We start from the raw sequence: 25,829 nt of genomic DNA on the forward strand, positions 1-25,829 counted from the left end.
TTTTGACATAACCGGAAATCTAGCTTTGTGTTCAGATGTGTCATTTTTATGTCAATGCTTTGAGGTTTTCTTGTCACGAAAGGAAGCCTTTGATAATTTCCATTTATTAGTATTTTATATATATAGAAAACATACATGATTTTTTATGTATCGATATTTCTTGTTAATGCGAAGGAGGGACCAAAAGTGATTTCGTTTTTTAGAGACTAGTTAATATTTATTTTATATTTTTTTCTGCAACAGCTAACTAAGTCCATTAAAAAAACTGATTCAGGTTAGAGATTATCATAATAACTTTATAGCTGCAGATATGTTACCTCAATACTTCATTTCTATTTTCTATTACATATGTACATTCATAGCATGCACAATAAGTATTTTTGTATTCAAATTTTTGAACCATGTTTTTTTATTATCGATCTTGTTATACTAATAAAAAACATATGTAATTATTATTTAGATGATGATTAAATATAAAAATATCCAAATCGTGGGATGATGAGTCGGGGCTTTTGTCGGGCAATTTACACGTGTATAAAATACATAAATTTCCATGATTACACCCCTTGAACGTAAAACGTTTTCGATCGGTTTTCGGATACGGACCGCCTTTGTGCGTTTTAATTGCCCAGCCTTAAAATAATACGATTTTAAAATATACAATTCCGCGATCGAATCACAGGTATTTTTCAATAGTTTCGCGATGAAATAGTGGCGCTTGAATTGGCGCGCCGATAACATGCAGAAACTTGGGCTATATTTCCAAAAAACGAAAATACGACTTCCTCCCTCTTTATGGCGTATTTACGAAAGCGATATCATCTCCCGTGAGTAAATTACAAACTTTTTTTCACCCAACATTTACGTTTTATCTAATATCTCACTAAAAAATGGCTCGTAAAAATATTAAACGACGGCTAATATGGCGCGGCGCACGCTTGGAGAAGCGTCGGAATATTGTATGTACAGAATGGTGCAAAGTTCACTCATGCATATGAATGTGAGATTTTTTTTATTTTCTTACTTTAAGATAGTACAACACAGATTTTTTGTACACTTTATTAAAATCTCTTTCAAAGAAATCTCTTTCATTAAAATTGAAAGATTCAAACATGCTAAAATATACGTTTAATTTAAATCCGTGAATATTTCATAGATCACGTATACTTCATTTTGCAAATGCACATTATATAAATGAAAAAAAAAAATAGTATAAATCATATTATTGAATATTTGTTATACTGAAACGTAAATAATAATTTGGAAAAATCCAAACATGCGTGCAAATGTCACCCTTGCCGCCCTGTACTTTTATCTACTATTCCATGTTCTTTTTTTCATCTACACATACAGGGTGTGTAGCATAGGATTCTTCTCACGTTTCGTACGTACCATAAAACGGCGCGACACACAGTTTATTCATGATACGCCGCGGCATTTATTATTTATTGAATTATGATTGTCTTGGCGATAGGCGCACGCGGCACACAGTTTGCGCAGCGCGCGCATCACTTATTCAAATGCGATCACACGCGCTCCGTTATTATCCGAACGTTGCGGCCGAGGCTTTATGGCGTTCCGATACACGACACAATGGTCGGATGATTCCGGAACACCGTGTGGCGAATGACACATTCGGGATAGGGCATATAAAAAAATGTATTCATATTCGATGGCGTATTTCTCATCGAATGATCGAGTTATGCGCGAGGAGGTGTGGAATAATTCAGCGATGTGGGGGAGAGTTCTGTGTTCAGTGTAGGAATACTGAAAATAATACAGTTACCAAGTGCCACTCAAATATTACGGTCTAGTAAATAAAATTTTAGTAAGCCCTACGTTTTTATAAGCAATAATTATATAAATTCTAAATTTATCAGTATTATAGGTTGGTCTAAATTAATCGCCCCTGGTCATATCTGTGTTTGTTTATTGATATTTATATACATAAAATTATAAAAATGGTTTCCCTTGAAGAAATTGTTGTTTTATGGTAAATGCGGTCAAGTTGAATCATATGTTGAATGTCAGCCGGCGGGAAATTACTCCGTACGCCAGCCATTATAAATTAAACTGTGATTGTTTTTTTGCGTTTTTGTATTTTTAAATTTATTATTTATTAAAACGTGTATCAAGCGACGTAATATTACGTAGGTTTACCCATAAATGCAATTTAATATTAAAAAAAAAAAATAATGGACACCGATAGGGTCCTATCTCTGTAGAATTTCTTTTTAATAGCTAGCTCATATGACAAGGACGAAGCCCCGGTGGTGGCTGACTGATGTAGAAAAACCGCTGCGTTATGTTCTCTATATAGTACACGCTTATATCCTTTTTCAAGAAATGCTTAATCATCACTCGCATCTGGCTAGAATCTATGTTATTTTTGGTATTTGCCGAAGTGAACGGATTTCCAAAATTCATATGCTTCAGCATATAAATTTATTTTCTTTGGAGTGGGAAACGGTCGCCACCAATGGATCAAACGTTTCTCTTAAAAAGTAAACGAATAAAGTACAAAAATTTTAACTATTTGGATTAGGCCGCGCAGCACATTTTTTGTAAGGTTACATTTTCATTAACATTCATTGTATTTATTAAAAATTCTGGTATTTAATTTCACTCGTTTTTTTATGAATTATTGTAAATATTAGCTGCGGTACCTCACGATAGTGAGGGACCGACAGATAGTTTTTATAAATTGTATAATAGCAAATACACACAATCAGCGAATGTTTAAGTGTATTCTAAAATATAATTAAGCTTATTTTTTCTGAGGGGTTGATAAAAATAAAAATAACAATTATTCAATATTAAGTCGTTTGATATCATTTACAATATATAGGAAAGTGCAGAATTTTATTAGGCAATGCAGCGCAGATTTTTATTTTATTATTTTAATTTCTTTATTCACAAAATAACATTAACATTTACTTTTTCGCATAGTAATGATGATAAAAAAAATATTAAATGCTTCAAATATTAATATGTTCAATTTACTAACTAAAGAAATATAAACAGTATTTCAACTTAATTAATTATTTTTTATTTATATCTATTCGATTGGCATAATAGCTTTTTGGTATCACTATGTGAATATTACCAAGAAAGATTTCATTTCTAGCAATTTGAGATAGAATAGATGAAGAAAAGTGATGTACCAGATAAAGACAAGTATTTTATTAAATTTAATATATTTATATATTACTATTTTTGAAGTGAGTATATAAATCATATTGTCGTTTTTATGAAACGTTCACATTTTATGAGATGTTACATTTTGGTAACATTTCAAATTGCTAGAAAATAAAACTCTGTGCTAATTTACACAAAGTGAATGCGATAATAGATATTTTGTCGTTGGATGTTGACATTTATACGATAAAAGTGTTTACTGTTTTTAATTAGGCAACAACTAATACCTTAAAAATCTTAGTTCGAATTTCATATGTAGTGTTTTTTATTATTGACTTACTACTAAAATGTTTTGCAATATTATGAAATGACGAACATAAAAATAATCGTAGAAAATTATAACAATATCAACGACTTGGGTTTAAATATAATACAAATATTACAGTTTATTAGTTTTAATTTCATCTTGAAGATCCGAATTAGTAAACTGTATATAATTAAAATTCTGGTTGATTGTCGCAATTTAGAGTACAAGTACTTTGAAGTTTATACTTAAAATGCGTAGGCTTTTATATGACTAAAGAATATAATACTATACAAAAGTTTCATTCGTCATTTTCCTCATTTAAAAGAACTTACAGTTGACTAAAAATATAGTGAAAATTTCTATTATTTTCATTGAAACCATTTATTTCATTCTCTAGAAATTTTTATATATAAAAATATATGTTGTATATGATCATAATAATTCAGTTTATTATTGTAGATATATTTATATTACCAATGAATAGACAACTAGATGATCGTTGAATAGATTAAACTTCAATGGGGTGATGATTTGTTATAATGAACGATTTTGATTTTAGAGCGTCGAGTTTTGATTACAAAGTAATTTCGGAAATATTTATACCCGAATCATAGAGAAATTATTAATAACAACTGTTGCTACTTTCTTTTTTTGATATTAGAAACAAAATTAAAATAAAAACTTCTTTGGATTATTAAAAAATACGCCGACAAACATATTTTATGGCGTAATTCTGTGTAAAGCTATCATACATTTTTGCAATCTTTCGATTCCTACATAGCAGTTTTTTTCTTATATGATTATTAATGTAGTTCTTAGATTACCAAAGCAAAGATTAGACCAAGTAGAGTGCAATTTTTCGGCATTCAAATACTTCCAATATCTATCAAAAGCTTCTAAGAAAGAATGTATATTTTTAAACATTTGGCACATATTTTCAAAGTTGTTGGAAAAATAAAATGTTTAGCAACAAAAACGATTTTGTTTTAGTTTCTAAGGAAGGGTGTCGACAACGCGTCAATACTTGGTGCTTCTCGATTTCCAGTTTTAGAGTGCCTTAGAGAGTCGTGATTGGGTCCTTTATTCTTCTCCGTCGCGACTAGGACGTTAGCTCTTGAAAACCCTTCACTTGCACGAGCCATCCAGTTTTTTTTGTATATTGGCAATCATAACGCATTAAAAAATCCTGGCAAGTCATGATGGTCAGATTTTAAATAAAAAAAATAGGGCCTTGAACCCAATTAAGAGCCGAGCGGTCACCGAAAATCAGCCCGGAGTTAACTCAAAGCTCTACGACGATTAATTAACGGTTGCTGTATATCTTTAATGTCATCTATACAGTTTTCAACAGTTTGTAGTTTCCCTCAATTTATTGCAAACAAACTGAGAATTGCTAGATCTTAGCTTGAATTATACTTATACAACGTTAATATATTACACGCTGTTTTAATTTTAGCCCACAGGGATTAAACTGTCACACAGCGTAAATAAATGTTAACAATTTGTTAAAAAATGCACGCTTGATTATTTAATTTAACTTCAGAATACATAACCCTATTACCAAAATTGAGATCGCAATTTTAATTAAAAATTATACACCCCTCTCCCCGTCGGTTAATTTCGACAGTGTTCTCTTTTTTGTTCAGTTTCGCATTTTTCTCATAGTACCTGTCGGGTGTGTTTTGGCGTAATGAAATATTACCCGGATGTCGACGGTGTAAACTGGGAATTCCGGGTGCCCGGGATTGCGTATCCCGGCGGGATCGCGACGACAACCCGACTAATCCACTTATGTGGCGCACAGCTCGTTTGGTTACACGAGACAAATATTAAAACACAAAGCCTCGAGGACAAATTTGAAGGCAGCCTGAAATTTCAGAAACTTGCGCGCTGCATTAATTGCCCGGCGTCTCACTTGGAGAAAATTAATTACCTAAGCAAATTGGGACTAAAAATTTAGACCCCGCAGCGATTAAGGTCAAAACGGCGCGGAGTTAATTAGCAAAAGAGGCGGAAGGAGATAGTCGCCGATGCGGCATAAAGCAGCGGCTTTCGAAGTCGTGGGTTGTGGCTATAGAGATATAACTAGGGATACATGCGGATGCGTGCACTACTGCACGCCTGGGACATAGGCATTACTCGTGCGCCATGGGAATGAATGGACAAACTTTGACGTAGATTTTCTATTGCTAAACATAGAGCTTCAAAGCTGTAACTTGCTATTCATTCATTTCAAGCTGCATATTTACTTAAATTTTACATTCTTTGGCACTCCATGATGCAGCGTAATCTACTGTGCGAAATGTTACTGTTGACAAATATCAGATTTCGTAAAATCCCCGCACATTTTATTGATTAAAAATATTAAATACTCAAATAAATATTTTAAAGCTTACAGCTACGTACAAAAAAATATTTAATTTATTAAAAATGTTGAATATTTTAATATAATACATAGGCTGAACACGAAAAAAATTTAAATATTGTATACAGGGCCGGCCCTAATTTATTTAGCGTCTCAGATGAAAACTAAGTTGTTCTCCCATACCCACTCCTCGACAAAATATCAACATTTAACATTAAAAACATGATTATTATTTAAAATAACACATTAAAAAAACAGGAACGCCTTACATTTTTATTAAAATTATTTTCTTATTTATTTAAAAATGTCACATTTATAAAAATTACCATTTTTAGTATTTTGCGCGATTAGTAATGGAGGATAGAATAACAATAATATGCACAGGATAAACTGTATGGTCTAACTTGCGTCCTTTCCTAACAAAGAGTTATGGGTGATTAGCATCTCGGCACAGATGTGCATTATTTAAAATTATTAATGCAATTATTTGGCCACAATATTTTTCTCCCAATGTTGTGTGAAATACTGTGTATTGTCTTACTTTCGAGACGTGTTGATTTCTCTTTTTGTTTGTTAGAAATGGTTGTTAGCAAATTGTGCAGGTGGTTAAAACCCCTGATATTTATCACGATGAATTGAAATGATGTTCTTTTTAAAAAATAAATGTTGCTGTTTGATATGTAGCGTATCAACAAGTACATAAAAAATTTCAATCTGAGTTTCCTAATAATAGTAAAATAAAAAAAAGTTGCTAGAAGTAAAATTCGTATTAACTACGCAACAAAAGATGTTTTCAAAGCTAATCGAGCAATCTAAAGCTACAACAATTGCGTATTTCTGAGCGAGTTATCAAATGGTGAATTCTTTGAAGAAACCTTTATTGAAGTTGTGGATTTACTACTTAAAAACATTAAACACAAAAGCAAAAAAAAAACATTTTGTATGTAATACAATTATCTTAAAATACATATATACACATGTAAATTAACGCTTTAAGAAAAATATTCATCAATGTGTTTAATTTTCTCTATAATTGAAAGAATTAATGGATGTGGGTTATACTGTACAATTGATTGTTTTTATTAAAATGTTTTTTGCATATTTTTATTAAAGAAGATTCATTGGGGACGATATTTTTGCAAAGAATAACTCGTGGTATAGAAATATGTAGCCAAAAATCTTGTCTTAATCAGATACTGTTAATTGATTTATTGTCTTATGTTTGAAGTTCAAGGATTTTCTAGATATTTTAAGCTATCACTGCATTTTTCTTAAATTAGTTTGCTTTTAAATAGCTAACTCAATTAGATGTTCATCTCTTTAACGGCGACATTTTTAAATCCGATTAGATAAAAAAAACCACTAGACTTGATTTTTTACTTGAAGCCATAACAAGTTTTTATGAGGATTTCAAGATTTATTATACGAGATTAATAATTTCCGAATTTATAAAAATATAACAAATACACTTAAAATATTTATGATTAATTTGTTTTGTATTTTATCTTCCTCAAAAAGCAGTTTTTAAAATGGTTTTGATAAGCGTTCCTTAGAAACATTGTTATTTTGTTTGGCGAACGGTCGATACAAATTTAAAAAAATTTCAATATGTACATATTATGTAAAAATAAAACTATATACATAATTAAAATTATAATATTAAAGTAAAATTTTACCGGTTAAAAATCAGCAGACAACCTAATGTATTTATTAGTTAATGAAATATTATTAATAAATTCAAAGAAGTTTAAAACTAATTATTGATCATAAATTTTTAATTGTGATTGATAAGTTATGTCTTTAAAAAATTTAATCAGTAAATGATATATAAGCTTAATCCTTTTATTGTATAATAAAAATATATTTGAAACATAGTTATATCTCTTAAAGCGAATATTCTACTGCCAATTAAAAATGTATTTTAGTATTGTTTTAATGAACGGATTTTGTAATTCTCTCTTAATTAGCAAAAGTCAATATTGCAGATTTTGGCAAATAAATGGTTAATCTTTTAAGTGCTCAATTAATAATTATTTTGAAAGAAAGAAAAACAATTACATTTAATTTAATTTTTACTAGAGTTTTACTTTAATGTAGTACAAATAAATATATAGAACTGAATAATAGTTATGTATAAAATTTTAGTTCATATATATTTCACTATATAAATTTAATATCAATATTTATTATTTATATTGATTATTTATTAATTAAAAAATAAAGTATGCGTATTGGCTACGTACTTTATATAGTCCAAATATGTGCGTAATTTACCATCAATGCATATGTAAATAGCTTCCAAATATAAATGGAAATTCTATTGTGTGAAAAATTTAAATGTCTTATTTATCGTCAAGGATCAAAGCTTAATTATAATTATTATAAGCCCTTGTACCAATAACCTGACAATAAAGTCGATAATGTATGGAAAGGTTTATTGTCTATTGTCAAAATATTTCACAGGCTTCGCCCCGTTTTAATTCCAAACCCGTTTTACAATAATAATCATACTATTATATTTATCATGGCAAGTCTCAAAAGCAATTTCTCGTGTTGAATTGCAATTTGCGCAGGGGCGGATCTATTCATAGGCAATTTTGGCACGAGCTAAGGACCTCTGTAAATTATTATAATATCTACTACGTGTATTAATGTGTATGAATTGTATGTACAATTATTATTATCATAATATGTATGTATATGATACACAAAATAAATATTATGTTTGAACTGTTTATGTTTAATATTTTATATTGTATAAAAAGGGGTGGAATATTAAAAACATGTTCTTGGAATGTTGTAGAAAAATATTAAAGCAATTATTTCATATGTTGTGAAAAAAATGCAAATTAAATTTTCTTAGGTAACTTTTTATATTTATAAAGTTGCGTAAGCAATAATAAATTATGCGTGATATTTATACGTATATAAACATCTAAAATACATATACATAAAATAAGATTATATTTATATCAAAAATAAATCAAACCAATGTATGAGTAGAATATTATTTATAAATGATTCGATTTGCTTTCTACATATGGTGTCTTATCAATTATTTTCACCCCTTTTTTTAGATAGCTGTCACCAAATTTTAACAAACTAGAACGCCTAATATTTATTTTAATTAATTTAATCTGCAACATTATATACTTATTGTAGTATGTGATTTTTAAAAAGCATTTAACAAAACATATTGCGAAAAATAAATTGTATATAATTTTTATATATATTTATATTGTGTTCCATTATGTATGTGTAAGAATGAAATAGCAATTAAACGATCAGAGGGAAAATCTAAGCTATGTATTATTTCGTTTAGTTTTTCTTTCACATTTCCCGAATTCTGAGATTAAGATCTTTCCTTAATATAAATCTACGGATCTGTGATAAATCTTTCGTTCGTAAATTTGGAATGTATTTCGGAAGTGAATTAAAAATAACGATTGCATTTTTAGAAATATATAGACTAATATAAATATTTTACATTCTTTTCTATACAATTTAAATATTATTTCAAGCAAGAATCAGATATTTTAGAAATAAATTTCTCTGGTTATATTCATCCAATTTAAAATTCAATTATTTTTATCATACAGATCTACACACATGAACAATATTCATTATTTGATTTTTCATATAATATATTAATTGATTATACTACATTTTCATATATATCTCTCTTCTATGGTACGTAATTTGTGTTATTAAGATGCTTTATTTACTCATAATATACTCAAATGTGTTATTATCTATTCAATCCATTATGATTTTCATTATTATGTTTGCCTTCGATGTAAAAAGCGAGCGAGTAACGAAGAGTTATTGGCGTTTTTAACGTTAGCAGACTATACAAATTTCTAATAAATTCAATAAATCATAAAACCATAAGACTTTGGGGTGGGTTCGAGAAGCAATCACTACCTATCAGCCCGTTAAGTAATCAACTGAGAGAATATAATATTAATGGGTGGAGAAATATCAATATGGGATATAGGGTAAAATTAATGATCGGTCGAGGATTAAGGAGTGGTTAGCAATATATCTACATAAGAGACATACGAGTATATAGACTATACGTAATATTATGCTAGTCTTGTTAAGTCTCATTAAAATACCGCTTCGGTTTAAAAATGATAAAATAATATATTAAACAGCTAGAGGTGTAAGATTTCTTTTTGTTTTGGTGACAATAAAATATACAATACAAATGTATTGATTGTGAAACATATGCTAATGAACGTTCTAATACCCTTTAACTCTTTATATGTTAAGTAAACACATAACAACTTAACATTACCATTCTTAAAAGTAAGCTCAAGTCATTTGGGTAAATGTGGTCTTGCCTTTCTTAATCCGACATTTTATCTTTATTTATTCTTAATCCAAATGTATTTTATATTGGAACTTTGTCTACGTGATAATAACATGAAAGGATGTTTTAACACGTATCATATATAAATTAAGTTGATACAAAAGTTATTGCTATTTTATTGGCAATTTTTGCAAAATGCTTAAAAAGTTTCATTTGATCTTCGGTCGTATAACAACACTAAATTAAAAATAATCAACAATGACTTTTACGTTATATTAATTTTATTGAAAAAGTGGTGCTTCCACTGTGACTAAAAACATACGTTGAAATAAAGTGAAGGTGTCAAAAACTTGTTTAACTTGTCTATTTTTGTTCAACAAGTTTCATTTTGGGGATTAATCATTTAAAAACTTTAAATATGAGCAATAAAACGTCCATAACATCTTTAATTCTCCCCTGACTTTGTTCCTAGCAATTACTATTTATTTTAAACCTGTATAATTATATAATTATTAAAAAAACTGTTCAGTCAAAACATTTTTCTGAGAGTTTTCAAAGATTATTTTTTATTGGAATATGAATAATAAATCATTAAATACATCTTGTCAAATTTAATATGTTATATTAAAGAATTTTATAATTTAAAAAAAACATCAATGTCCAATTTATTTTAGAACCGTTTTGACAAAATTCTTCGTTCTTATATACTTTTTTAGAACAATACTCTAATTATATTTTTATTCGTTATATTATATTATTTATTATTCTAAATCAATTTTAAGGGTTTTAAAACAGCAAAAAAAAATATTTATTAAAATAGCTATACACTAAAATCCGCCCTAGAAAAATATGTTTTTTTTTCATATACTTTCTTATTAACTTTTTATATAAATAAAATTAGAGATAAGATAAGGCTGCTTATAATTATTTATTTTCAAAAAAAGTAAAAAAACATATTTGCTCATAATCGAACATAAAAAGGATATTACACTACCTTGTGTGTCGCCTATCGTCGTCGTAGCTTTTATAGTCATTTGACGACTTTGCCACAAACAGTAGATACAATAATTTCATTTAAAATATATTTGTTTGCAAATATATTTTTAATATTTTAATATATTTGTTTAAAATATACTTTAGTATTATTTTTTTAATAATGTAATCGCAGATATCAAAAACAACGTTTATTATTATTAAAATATATATTTTAAAGTAGTGCATATTTCTGCTTTTACTCAGGTTTTGCCATATTATTTTAAAATATATCATAGTTATTCTAATCTATACTATTTTCATTACTAAAATTATAGATTTGTTAAAAAATACCAAGTTTATATTGTTAGTCATTTTTGTACGTACATTTTAAATTTCTACTTTAAAATATAGTTTATATTGAATATTATTATTTAAATAAATTTTATATAAAAAAAATAAATTAAAATATATCATAATCGAAAATAAAAATATAAATACAGATTATTATAAAAAATTTAATTACATCATCTATCTCCAAATCTCTTATAAAATCATCCCAACTTTATGCAATTTAGTGATCAATGAACGTCCATTTGTGACGCATATCGTCGTCGTTCAATTCGAACAATATTTAAATTGCTACCACTGTAAAATAAAATTATTCAAATAAAATATATAATTAGCTAATTATTCAAATACTGTATTTTTAATATAAATATATATGTAGCTAATTTATTTTGCCAAAATAACATGAGAATGACACATGTACATATTTAACTAATCAAATAAAGATATCAGCTCTATAAAAACATATGCTCTATACAATTTGAAATAAAATAAGACAATGTTCTCAAATACTTAATTAGTACAAAAAACATATCTATATTTATGTGCATATGTTATATAATATTACAGTTATGCACATGAGTTTAAGAAACACTAGTTTGGTATGTATTTACTCATATCAAAGCCAGCTGGGCCTTAAAATGTTTTTTCTTATTTCCTCAGTATTTTTTTGTTTAAATTATAGGTTTTTTATGCTTCTCATAATTACAATATATAATGCAGTTATATTTATAAAAATAGTAACACGGTTTATTAAGCGACGAGTAAATTAAATTATATAAATCAATACCTTTAAATAAATACAATTTGACAGAATTTATTGCTGAAATAAAATGTACGTGACATTTTTAAGATTTGGCTAATAATAAAAGTGGAGGATGGGAACAATTGAGCTTCCAAAATATTTGTTCCAGAGTTTGCCCATTCGTATCGAGAATTATGTACTTTATATTGTTTATGTACTTGAAATTTTCATGCTATTTAAATACATTTAAATATATAATTTATTTAAATATAATACTTAACCTCGAAAAGTTAACCTCGAGTTAAAATATAAGTACTTTTAATATTTTAATATATTGAGCGATGCTAACTGATTCTATGTATAAAGTATATAATATATAAAAAATTGTATTTAATAGTTTTTTTATGTATGTAAACAACAAAGACTAATACAGTTGTATCCTGCAACACTAAAACACTAAAAATATGGTTGAAATAAAATTCATTATTTATTTATTTGTAACAAAATATACCGTTAAATCTAATAAGAACAAAAATAAATATCCTTATATAATAAGATACATTACCTTTTAATATTTCATATAGCTTATAAAATATAAAAATATAAATCTTATAGAAGTTTTAATATATGCCACATGTTAAAAACTAAAGGCATATATTTTGATGTAATCTACAACCATATCATAATACTCGTACGCTATAACTTGTCTGGTAGATAGGGACAGATAAGAAAATCAAGACATATTTTTGCCCTCTATCTACATATAAGAATAGATAAAAACAGACGATTTGTCACTGTCATATTCTCAATTGCCAGGTCGCATAAATTAGCGTTTACACAAAAAATGCAATGCTTGAGGTAATAAAAAGTTTTTAATTTAATTTATTTTTATTTACAGATCGATTTCGTAAGATGTGACCCAGCTCAGGATACGTGATGACACCAGTCGAGGGTGAAGAAGGAGGCGAACTTATATGATCACAAGTCATCACCAAGATGCTTCGTCGGATTTCGGTCGCAGTTCTGCTTTTATTATGCGGTCAGTATTAACTCTAAATTTAAATTACTAAACGAAAAAAAAACAGCACACAATGCCTACGGTTGGCAACCGCTGCTGGTTGGTACGTTGCCAAGCTTGCGGCTCGGATGAACCCTCACTTTATGGCAATTGTTTTTCGGTTTGTATTCACAGAAAACGGTCATGCGATACCTATATATTATAACGTTATCGCTTATTATTATCTTCACAGTCTCACCGACGCTTATTGTTTTGTGTACAGTGGATTTCGGTTAATCGAGAAAGGCGCATATTATTCTTCTTTAATACATTTTGGAGAATATTTATGGCATATTTAGACATCTTTTTTATTGTGGCGCAGCAATTAAAAAAATAGTGGTTCTAACTTTTCAAGTAACGTCCGCTATTACCACTGTTTCAACAAATCTTCATTGGTTTTGATGTCGATCTTTAAGTCTGTTTAAAATAAATTTACGATAGAAAAAAATTTACCATGTGAAAAATATATGCAAAATTGCATATTATATACATTTCTTTCTCTGAAACGGCTTTAACTCTGACATAGATTACGAAGAGAGAAGCGGCAGGTTCTGCAATCCTCGATTAAGTCTATACTGTAGTGATTTATATACAACACTGGTTTAGAGAAACAGCAAATACGGGTCTGAATATTTGTTTATCAGTTATTTTATTTATATCAAAAGTTTGATCAATTTTTTTAACACAAAAACAACAATATATAATTAATTCGTATATATTATTTGCAACCAGCAAAATAAACCGTTTCTCACAACCTTTACGTGTCTGATTCTTGCGAAACGTGGGGTTTTTGTCGATTTCATCTTCGCTCTCGTCATATCGTCGAAATTGAATTCTTTGCTGGGAACGGAGCTTTTATGCTTCAAAAATAAAATTTGTCTATTTCATGGGAAAGGCGTGTGGATTTTCCGACTGTGGAGGAAAACGCATATTTTCAAAAACGCTATATTCAATAACGCGTTACACGTGTCTTTTATAGCGTACAGGGGAGCTTCAATCGGTTGAAACCCTATACGTAAAAAATACGGTTACGTTTTATTTACATCCCTTTATATATCACACGGTATTTTTTATACGGCACTTGTGCATTTTGCTAGTCGAAATAAAATATGTGCCAATATATGCGAGCGGCAGCAATATTTTATAAAAATTATCAGCATTCCGATATTTTGTTTTATTATATATTGTATTTTTTAATTATTATTTTTATTAAATTATAAAAGCATTTAATGGTACGTCTAAAAATTAATTAAAAAGGAGATCATGTACGAGATTGGACGTTCTGAGAAACGCGTTTGTAAAAAATATGTATATTAAGTTATTCGACGTTTTTTATTATTATTTTAGAAAGCCATTTGGAGAGAGGAAATAATGAATTAATGAATAATTTATTCAGTTTTATAAAATGTGTATATACAAAAACAAACAAACATTTATAAATAACCGTTGATATTATGAAAGGAAATTGTTTATTTTGAATTTAATGTATATAAATATATTTTTTTAACAAAGACACTGATTTACTGTATTTTAGAATGTTTATTTTAAATATGCAGTTTTAAAATATTTTAATAAAATTGACGCACTAGTCATTAAAACATCATCAAGAGCGCATAAATCAGTTTATAATTTTTTTTGTGTCCGCCAGTGCGGACTGTACGTGACAATAGACGAAAAAAAAAATTAAAACAACACAATAATCGTTTGAGGCGCATATGACAAACGATAGCAAAGTTGCAATATCTCACATTTATTTAAATATAACGTTTGTTTCAAATTTGTTCAGATGATAGATTGCTTGTTTAAACTCAAACACAACGTTTATAAAAGTCCAATAAATGAATAAGCTATTCTAATAACATTTCTAGCTAATGGCAGCAAGTAGTGGGTGAGCACTATACCTCCCTCAGATTGGAAATGTTATCGAAAAATATGATTTACAGATCATGGTTCTAGATGTAGTCTACTTATAAACATATTTTATTATATAAATAAAACGTACATTTTTTGCTTATATTTGGTTTTTGAGACAATGGGAAAAGAGGGTAGGTTATCTAGGCATTTTACTATATGTTTATGTCATTGTCAGGGTTTGTGTTATGGTAATGTTAGTTTTACCTTCATAAATATAATGATATACTTTTTTAAAATCTAGTAGTAATAAGCTCGTATTTTAAATAATATATTTTATTATATAGCTTAATTTTGTTGTCGTGTGCAAAAGCTAAATTTGGTTTTATATAATTTATTTTATATTTCATATCTACAATATGAAAGAAAACAGCTTTCATGTTAAGTTGAACTCACGACCTTAACACTAGAACAGATCTATCGTGTTGATTAAATATATAATTATGTACCAGTAAAAATATAATTATAAAACTTATTCTAGTTTATTCAGTTAAGAATTGAAAATAATAAATATTATTATCGTTGTCAGGGAAAGCTATACTGTGAATCTTTTCCGTGTCACTATCATTGCTTTATTATCCTTTTCGTCCTTTCGCTTCCATTTAGCTTCTTGTCTCTTTTATACGAATGTTGGAGTTATTTTTTCGCATCGATTTTCATGTTGTCTTGATATATAGCTTGTCCATTCCCGTTTAAGCTTCTTAGCAGTAAAAATGACGTTTCTACCCTACCGAGTGAAAGACTCCTGCTCTATTACTCTGCTTTATTTTTCTTCTCTTTCAATTTGTCGACAAACTTTGTAAACTTTAGAGGTTTGCTCTGGTGAGCTTTGAGCTTACGATACAATATTATTCATGTGCTAATGCTTGAGGCAAACATCGACGAAGTGTTGTTTTAAATCGGATTCCAATCTATATCGATTGCAGTACATAAAATCGTGTTTATGCTTTGCAAATAATGCGTTAACAATGTTTGAAGTCCTCTGGAAAAAAGAGGGATTTTTATTTCAGCATCTATATTTTTGGCATTTCAATCAATTTTAACATAACGTGTGAAGATGGCGATAGGAAATACGTAATGGGATGTCTCCTATGATCATGTTTTATATGCATGGAATGGTTTGAATTTTTCCGCCGGTATGTTAATAAATTTATGTACATATATTTCATTTTTATAAATAAATAAGGTTGAGTAACCAGTTTTTAAAAGGCAATTTTACTGATATATAAAGTACTACAAAAAATAAAATAAAGCTATATTTTAAGTTTATATAATTTAAATGTTATATTGCTACACGATAACACTCGGACACAAGTTAAGTGACTATTTTATCTCAGTTTTCGTTATATGTTGTGTCATGATTATTGGTTTAAGGCTACAATTTTTATTTTTATAATTATTTTAATTATTATATAAATATGTGCTTTGAAAAAGTCATCCAGAAAATTAAAATTTTTATTACTATTACAGTAATAATTTTTAAGATTTTTATTTTTCAACTAATATTTTAGACATATAATAATAATAAAATAAATACTGCAATAAACATTATTTATTTTGGTTACAAGAAATAAGTATCATATTTTAATTATATACTATTAAAATATTGTCTGTTTATGTCCTCTCGAGAACAACAGGAATCTTGGATTCCTAACATTTTTTGATTATATACGTATATAAATTCTACTGTTTAAAATATATTCATATGTTATGCCTGCACTAAACTCTCTGGAAGTTGGCCAAGGTTAGCCAAGGACAGAGAATATAGTGGGTTTGGTTCTGCACGCTTTAAAATCTTTCGGAAGTTGTCCGAGGTTACCGAGAATGGAAGGTAAAGTGGGGGTAATTCAGTCGACTTGGCCAGCTTCGAGCGCTTCCGAACATTTTCGGCAAACGCACGAAGTCGGAGCTGCTCTTTTGAGCGCGAGCGGTGAGATACTTCCCCTTTCGCTCTCTCGCTTGTTAAGTGACGATAGTGAGAGAGATAATGATATGCTTTTTCGCAAACTGAGATAGAACGAGTAACTCGGTTCAATTTCAGTATGCGCGTAGGCGTCCTATGGTCAACATGCATGTCGAGCGTTGCATCTTAGTCACGTGGTCAATTTATAATACCACATGCTTATTGGGGACTTCAACAGACTCTTACTGACATCTTTGAATATTTTAGGGCACCAAAAGGGATTAATTTTTGATAGTATATTCTTCTAACAGATATCATTATTATATTTTTTTTCATATAAAATTAAATAATTAGTGATACTTGATTTTGTTAAAAAAAAATCGTTTCGAATATCCTTATGTATTTTCCTAGATCGGTTTATATAAATGTCACACCATAACGAATTCTTATTTAGAATCGATGGCGACAAATTCTAGGATAGTCACAGGTATGTAGTGTTCGTATAATTTTTATGCCTTATGGCATTTTGCAAAAGCAGACAAAGATTTTGCGTAAATTGAATATTCACGACCGAAAAGTTTTCACTGATATTGTATTGGTGAGTGCCCACACAAACTTTTAGAATTATTAGTAGCGTAATTTTAATAATATGTCAATTTGACACATTTTTCGATCGCGCGCAAATATGCCGGCTGTACATGACAGCAGCCGCCGTGCGGACGTCATTCATGCCCGCCGTCCAGATGACCATCGTGGCGCATTGGTGTAACCTGTTAGGCCACGATGGTCTTAATTTAATCTAAAAAAAATAAAAATATGAAATTTGTGGCAGTGTGGCCGCTACTCGGAAGTCGGTGACCTCGGCCGACTTCAATATTAATAATTTATTTATATACTTTTCTATTATTTTATTTAAGTAATTTATTTTAATTATTTTTTATTTATTATTAGGCTTTGGTATATTTTTTTATATCAATTTAAAGGCTCCTAAATTTTTCTTATAAAATTAATATAAAATATTTTTTGTCATGTTAATTTATTTGGTATTATTTTCTATAAAAATTAATGACATTAAATTAATTTGAAAAAAAAAATTAATTATATATATAAATATAACTATCTGGAGTACCTAAACAGTAAAAGATCGACCGCCGTACATGTACGGCGATACCGCTTTTAGGGTTTAGATATTGCGGTCTTAATGGTGATCATTGAAACTCAACTTCGTAGTAGCCAAATGTCTGTTCAAATCCAATCCTACCCAAAACATATAACCAGTTTTACTTTTATTATATTATTTTAAGTTTGGTTTGGGATTTAACAATGTCAAATTTGATTTTAACGACAGTTTAGAGCAGCATATAATTTTAGTTAAATTATATTATACATAATAAAAATATATCTACTGTTAAAAATATGTTCGCATATGATTCTAGTGAAACTATTATTTCAAAATATATACATTATACATTATGTTGACATATACAAGTAACGGTATGTATTAAACATGCATAGGCCATAATAAACACACCGCAGGATTGTTACGCAATATCACATCAGATCGATATCTCAAAGTGTGACCAAAAGTTCGACTTGCGGTAATAAAGATATTAGATTTTTCACCAAAGTTTCTTCGGCGGCGGGATGAAGACGGCAAATCGATTTTCTTTCAAAGTGTAGTAAAAAAAACTTTCCGATAACAGGTTTTCTTATTTTATGGTCATTATTCGTGAGGACATCGACGATCGCTCGAATTTATTATTTCCCGTGTTTTCGCATGCGATTTATGGTGTTCCTCGCGTAATTCAATGCACTGATGTGCGCTTAGGTCGAAATTGGAATTGGCATATTACCAAAATACTACACTGTAATATTTCATTACTTACATTCACACAAAAAATCCTCCAAAGGATATTCCCTTTTTGCAAGGACAAGACCCTGAACTGGAGGCTGTGATGCGGAAAAATACAGTTTCATTATTCATAATTTTGATTCTTCATAATCAAGACGATTTTTTAAGTTACTCACACGACTGTCAAATTAATCAAAATAAGGAAAACAGCGACACTAGAATATGCATTTATAATTTAATATATATACTGTTCCTAAATAATGTGATATTTTTCACTATGAATTTTTGAACAGAGACTTTACTGTAATGATCGAAATATGGTCATCAGATAAGAGATGACTCATCAGTGATGAAATTCTGATTCGAGTCATTTAAACGGCCAAATTAAATTTTCTGAAATCCTCAACAGAGAAGACGATTTCAAACTCAGATCGTTGGTTTTAATTAAGTCACCCTGCAACTAGAACGTGTGAAGCGTTCGTTAAGAAACAGACAGGAATAGTTAATTAAAAGATTATTTTTCTTGCGTGTTAAGGCAAGATAGTATATTGCAAGAGACGCTTGCGTTGAGATATGAAATATTAAGAATATATAAGGGAATATTGTATATATGTATATAGCAACAATGGTTTTTAAAGACAAATGTTTTACTGAAACAGTATTTTAAAACTTGTAAAACATATAATATAAATTAAAAAAACATTCAATCCTAATGAAACAATGAATATTTTACTTAACAAATAAATGTGTTTTTTATAATATATTTTAATGATTATTAGGGAGGAAAATATCTATTTTTATAATATCTGAGTTATCTCAAAAAGTTTGGTCATCCCTGGTACACAGGTTGTGTCTCTTAGGATACTAGAATATATACATTATTATTATTATATACTCTCCTTCCAATCCCGAAATTCTCCTGCAGGATATTGCTTTTTGCGAGCGTTGACTTTAGGGGAAAGTTGTATTATATATTAATTTCACCATTGGAGATTTTGACGAGTGTTTCTGAAGAGTTTTTCTTCCGCTTTTCGACAGGTGTTGCCGACTGTCTGAAGATCGTAGGGGTTGCTGTACCCTCGCTAGCTGACCTTCGCCAGCCAGCCACCCTCACCTGTTCCTACGACACTGGACAGGATGGTCTGTTCTCTGTCAAGTGGTACAAAGACGACCACGAGTTTTACAGATACATGCCCTCACACAAGGTAAGTTTGATATATTTTATAAGATTTATCGTTCTCAAATTTTGCTTGAATTTGGGGCATATGCAGAAGTGGCAGAGAAACTGCATGTTTTAAAACATAATACATTTGATCAGACAAAGGATATTCGTTTTATTCAATGTCATTCTGATAAGCGTGGAGCCGAAAAAGGAGCACCACCGAGCTTTGAAGATCGGTGAAATATTTCAGCACTAGTGTGCTATTAGCAATGAACTTTAAGCGCTATCAACTATTTATTAATTTACGCCCAAATAATATGAGCCGGCGCTGCGATATATGCACATACCGCAAAAATTATAATTTAAAATAAGACCAGCATTTTATGAAATTTTAATAATGTGCATGTTTTGTTATATTATTTTTAATGTTTTGATATGTTTTATTAAACGCTTTTATGCCTACCAGATTTTTAAAATTCGTTTTATATGGTTATAAAAATATACAGAATATAGTAGTAACATACATTTTTTTATATAATAATTTGATTTTTTTGATCCTTATTGAATCATAGTCGGTGTTGCTATCGTCACTATAATGCTTAAGAGCGTTTATGCCGTTCTGAAATTGTTCAAAACTCTCGCTTTTGTTCAAATTATTTATAATACATTGCTCTTCGCGCGGTATGAGATTTTAACACATACGGTATACCTACGTCGTTCTTCGTACTACGGAAAATAATGTCATTCAAATTTAATTTTTAAATAGATAATGTGGAACAACAATTAATTTAATCGGTTCGACGAATTTTAGATATAACAAAATAATAAACGTGCATCAGTTATTTCGCATACTATAATACTCTATATGTAGATCTTATCTTTTTAACCGATTTGATTATACGACTTTTTATTTATTATTTAATATTACACTTATACTATCATTCGCTTTTTATCTAATGAAGAGTTGTCTTTCTTATTAAAATTTAATTTAATAAATTTATGTATCATAATTTACAAATTAAATTCATATACTTCTAATGTTTCAAGATCCTATTAAGTCTCTCGGGTAATATAAATAAAAGTGTAGGCGTTTCATTAAATTCCTAAATTTCACACATTGCCGGGAACACTTTTAATATTCGAATTTCAACAAAGCATTCCGACTGGTCAATAGTAAATATTTCATTGTGTTTATTTATAGCGATTTTTAATAAATAAAAAATGTAAATAAATTTAAAATTCACGTAATGTATTATTCATCACGCGTTTTTTTAATGCGAATTTATATTTGTGAATAAATTATTTTTATACACAATACATATTTTTATTCCAAATCCCTAAGCAACGCCGGCGGCACTGTCCATTTCTTTTATTACGCGTTTTTTATTGTTGCTTTTATCTCATCTTTAATTTATTCAGACTCATTCTTGTGTTAGCAACGGATTATGCGCGTGTGTGTGTGCAATACTATGTAACAACACAAACAGAGAGATTTATTACTGTCATATTTTTGTACATGTAAATATAAGGCGCACTATTTAGAACGTGCATGTTTGTCCTTATTTTGCTTTTGCAAATACGAGAGATACTTCGTAAGTGGTGAATTGTGAAATGCCCTGCAAACAGTAGTGTTGTATGAGAAATCTTAGTTTACGATATAATGAAAACCGACAAGTTATATTGAGTTTTGTAGGGAATATAATTTATTTTTATTTATTTTATTTTGATGCAGAGAAGACGATCCATTAATTTATTTTGTGTTACACACAACATAGTTATGGCATGTATATAGTTATAGATATAGTATTTTTTTAAAACAGATAAAATAGATATCTAAATAATATTAAATTAACAGTAAATATAAATATGTTTTTTAACTAAATATATATATACATAAACTATTTTTGCAAACAATAAATCAAGTGGTTTATATGCTTACCTTGCTCGGATCAATCTAATATTAATCAGTTATTTAGTTATAAGTTACATTTTATAGATCACACAACTACAGTTTGTCTATTACATAATTAATACAGATTTTTAAATATTGGTTTAATTATAAAAAAAAAATATTTTGCTTTTCAAAATAATTTTGTTTTGATTGCTTCAGACAGTAAGTTATTATTTAACATAATAGGTATTGATTTAATAAACATAAAAAATAATTCAAGTGTATGCAAAATATGAATTCAAAATTATGAGTAATTTATGGAATTTCGGCCATTAAAAAGAGTTTTTATTCATTATTTTGTTTTTGGGTATTAGTTCTTATGGCGATGGCTGTTATAAATAACATCTAGATTGAAGTGTATAAACGTGTATTTCTTGCCAAAACAGCACAACAACTTTACAAAATAGAAGAGTTGTAATTTAAAAAAGTTTGTCATAAAAAGCTTTTTAAACTTGAGTCGTATTCATCACAAAATTATATTGTATATTAAATTATTTTTCAAGTCTGCATAACGATCGATTAAATTAACCAAAAATGCAAAAAAAGCATCAAAGTTGTTAAAATCTGAAATATATATATACTTTTTATTGCCAAAAATTTAAATAAGAGGGGATTGATTGTGTTGCTACATAATCAATTTGATGTTTTGTGAATATTTTTTACAGTCAGTACATTTTATATTCAACTTATAGCTCGATTAGTTATACATAGTAATCTCTAGAAACAAGCACTTTACTTAATTTTAATGATTTTAAATTCAAATTGTTTTAATAGTAATAAAATGTTAATTTATTTAAAATAAAAATATATTTTAATTTGTGATTAAAAAAAAAATAAAAAAACGGTACTGATAGTTAGAATATATTATATACAAATCACATTAATCTTGTTTTATATGAATAAAATATATTACATTAAATTTCGTTACCCATTGTTGTTTTTTTTCAGGTTGTAGTAACTAAAGTAACTAAATAAAAATATTCACATATCGTAAGAAAATAAAAGGATATTAGAGAATACTACAGAAAAATACAGAAGTATTTCAAATTATTTGTTTTAACTTATTTAATTAAATACTATTGAAACAAATATTATAAATAATTATCACGGCAGATTAGAAGTATAAGCTAATTACTAATACATAAAAAAAACAATTGCTCAAATCGCATATAAAATCTAGTGTTTCTCAATTTATATCGTATCTGAAAAATCAAAATTGATATGTATGTATGTTTAGAGTTGAAATCTCATTAGCATAAAAATTAGCTATTAAGCAAAATAAAATAATAAAATATATAAATAATAAAAAGTTCTTGTCATAATAAATTATCTGAAAAAGCTAAAATAAAGTATTATTCTTTCTGATAAAAAATATAATGATATAATTTTAAAAATTAATACTGGTCATAGAAAAAGTCCACAGCTGCACATTAATGACTCGAAAATATGAGTCATTTCTGGAATTTCAGAAATTAATTATTAATTAGTAATTAATTGATAAAGAAATTAATTTCAGACTTCGATAGCAATGTTTTCTAAAATATCATTGTTTTTTTTAATTACATTTTAATTGATGAAAATACAGAAATTATTCATATTTTCAAGATATTAATGTGCAGCTGTGGACTTTTTCTATGTCTGGTATTGAATTTTAAAATATTATATGATATATTTATAAGGATTACTAAAATTGGCGATCTTAAATAATTCACCACTTATGATGATGGAACTTTTTAACACGGTTTTTTTTAAAACGGTTGCCACCATTTGTGCTTTTCTTGGAGCTTCATTTGAGGTATTTTACTAATCGTCAGCAGGTGAACCAACATATGCTTTGTATATGTATAATAAATATATGCAATTAAAATAGTATCTTACGTACCAGAAAATATTGCAACAAAAATATTTACCATATAATTTTAAATAATTTAAAACACAAAAATAAAATTGTAATAAAGATTCTAGGATAAGCACACGCATGTACATTAGCAAAAAATCAGAAAAACGAGCATCTTAAGATGCTGGTTTCTCATCTAATTACCATCCATTATTACTAGCCACGTGTTTTTTATTGACATAAACACCATAACCATTTTGTTTAATAGCCCAGTGTGCTGACTTTTCCATTTGAGGGGGCCAGATTGGAAGTATCGCCCACAGGCAATGTGGAGGCATGTTCAAAATCTCAGTGTACAGTTAGGCTAGAACAATTATCCCCCGCTGCTTCTGGCGCCTACACCTGCGAAGTTTCCACGGAGGCTCCGACTTTTAGGACGGCCTTTGAAACTAGAAATATGACCGTGGCAGGTTTGTGTTTTGTATTACGTGTACTTAACGAGCGAGCTTACATTTAATCGTCAAAACTTTACCCGAAAATTGCAGCGTTCCCCCTAGAGGAGCCTAGGATAGAGGGGCTTAGGGCGGCGTACACCATTGGCGATTTGTTGGACATCACTTGCAAATCCGCACCCTCGGCGCCCCCTGCTCAGCTCAAATTATATGTAAATAACGAAGAGGTAAAGTGTGAATCAATCAAGTTTAAAATAAATTAAAAATCACTGGGTTTTATGAATATTTTGTGAATTATCAAGGTCGAGCAGCAGGAGATGACGAGGATGGAGGTACCTGTGGACGACGATCTGTCTAGCAGTTTGGCTAGATTAAGGATGGTGCTATCAAAAGGGCACTTTAAGAGTGGAGGAAGCAGTGGAGCAGTCCTAAGGGTGGTTTGTTCTGCAGCCCTTGCAGCCGTACCTGCTCCGGCGAGGTCTTCGGCTGCAATGGCCATTCTAGCTGACGCTCAGACTTTGCATAACCAAAAGTTAGAATGGCCTAATGCTGCAGGTGAGAATTATTATAATATATATTTAAATAAATTAAAAACTATGATAAACAAATATTCAAAGTAATATTTATTGAGTCACCAATAAAATGCTATTAAGTTTTCTAGTTAATTAAAAGTACAAAATATATTCAATAAAACCGCAAAATTAAAAAATTAGACACTGACGTTTTTTATTACAAACTTAATATTGAGCTTTTAAATAAAAGGTTTTAGGATTTGTACTTCATATTGAGATTTCAACTAAACATAGTAGTAAGCTTTTAACTAAAAGGTTTAAGGATTTATACTTTAAAGCCAGCTTTTATACTATCAAATGATTTAGTTTAGAATATTAGAGTCTTGGATTTTTGTTTTTAAGCTATATGCTTTAAAAAATAAAATAATAAACTTTCAAGCTTTCCAACGACTTTTTAAATAAGATTTTCTGAGCTTTTTGCTTTTGCGCCTTAAGCTTAAACGTGCTATAAATAAGAAAACTCACACATAGAATTTGTAATTTGAACTTCTGTTTGTTTGAAAAATTGTGTTTTCTAAATTCGATCTTTTGCTTTTATTTAATTTTAGATTTATGATTTTTTTGATTATCATCTTTAAACTAATATATTTATTTTTTAGTATTAAAAATTAAAGCCTTAAAAAATTGTGATTTAAGAATGGTTTGTTTAGGGTAACCTTAACTTTAGCACCTTTAAGATATCTGGACTATATATTATAAATTTTTTAATTTTTGTTTTTGATTTAGTTAGTGTTTTTGATTTGCAAATTAAAATAAAATTTTAATACAAAACACTTGCTCTTATGAGCTTTTATATTGAAATATTTCACGTTTTAAAAATTGTGCATTAATAAATTACGCCTTGAAATTTTTATTTTTTGAGTTTTAAGCTTCAAAGTTAAATAATGAAAAAAATGATTTTAGTATTTGAGTCCCCAATCTATAAAAGTTATTAATTTTAAA

At 28.6% G+C, this 25,829-nt stretch overlaps 1 protein-coding gene across 1 annotated transcript in view; it reads left to right on the top strand.

Annotated features, from left to right (window-relative positions):
* LOC148236341 (uncharacterized) overlaps positions 1–25,829 on the top strand; it is a 77,408-nt gene that overhangs the window by 49,024 nt on the left and 2,555 nt on the right. The window contains exons 2-6 of the mRNA XM_088182276.1: positions 13,089–13,229; positions 19,952–20,118; positions 24,132–24,333; positions 24,409–24,542; positions 24,618–24,870. Of these exons, the coding sequence (XP_088038402.1) occupies positions 13,187–13,229; positions 19,952–20,118; positions 24,132–24,333; positions 24,409–24,542; positions 24,618–24,870 (799 nt within the window). The 5' untranslated portion in view covers positions 13,089–13,186. The remainder of the gene's footprint in view (positions 1–13,088; positions 13,230–19,951; positions 20,119–24,131; positions 24,334–24,408; positions 24,543–24,617; positions 24,871–25,829) is intronic.

This window comes from Plectrocnemia conspersa, unplaced genomic scaffold (assembly GCF_051122295.1).
Source record: "Plectrocnemia conspersa isolate PC_06_02 unplaced genomic scaffold, ASM5112229v1 ptg000003l, whole genome shotgun sequence".
NCBI classification, from domain to species: Eukaryota; Metazoa; Arthropoda; class Insecta; order Trichoptera; family Polycentropodidae; genus Plectrocnemia; species Plectrocnemia conspersa.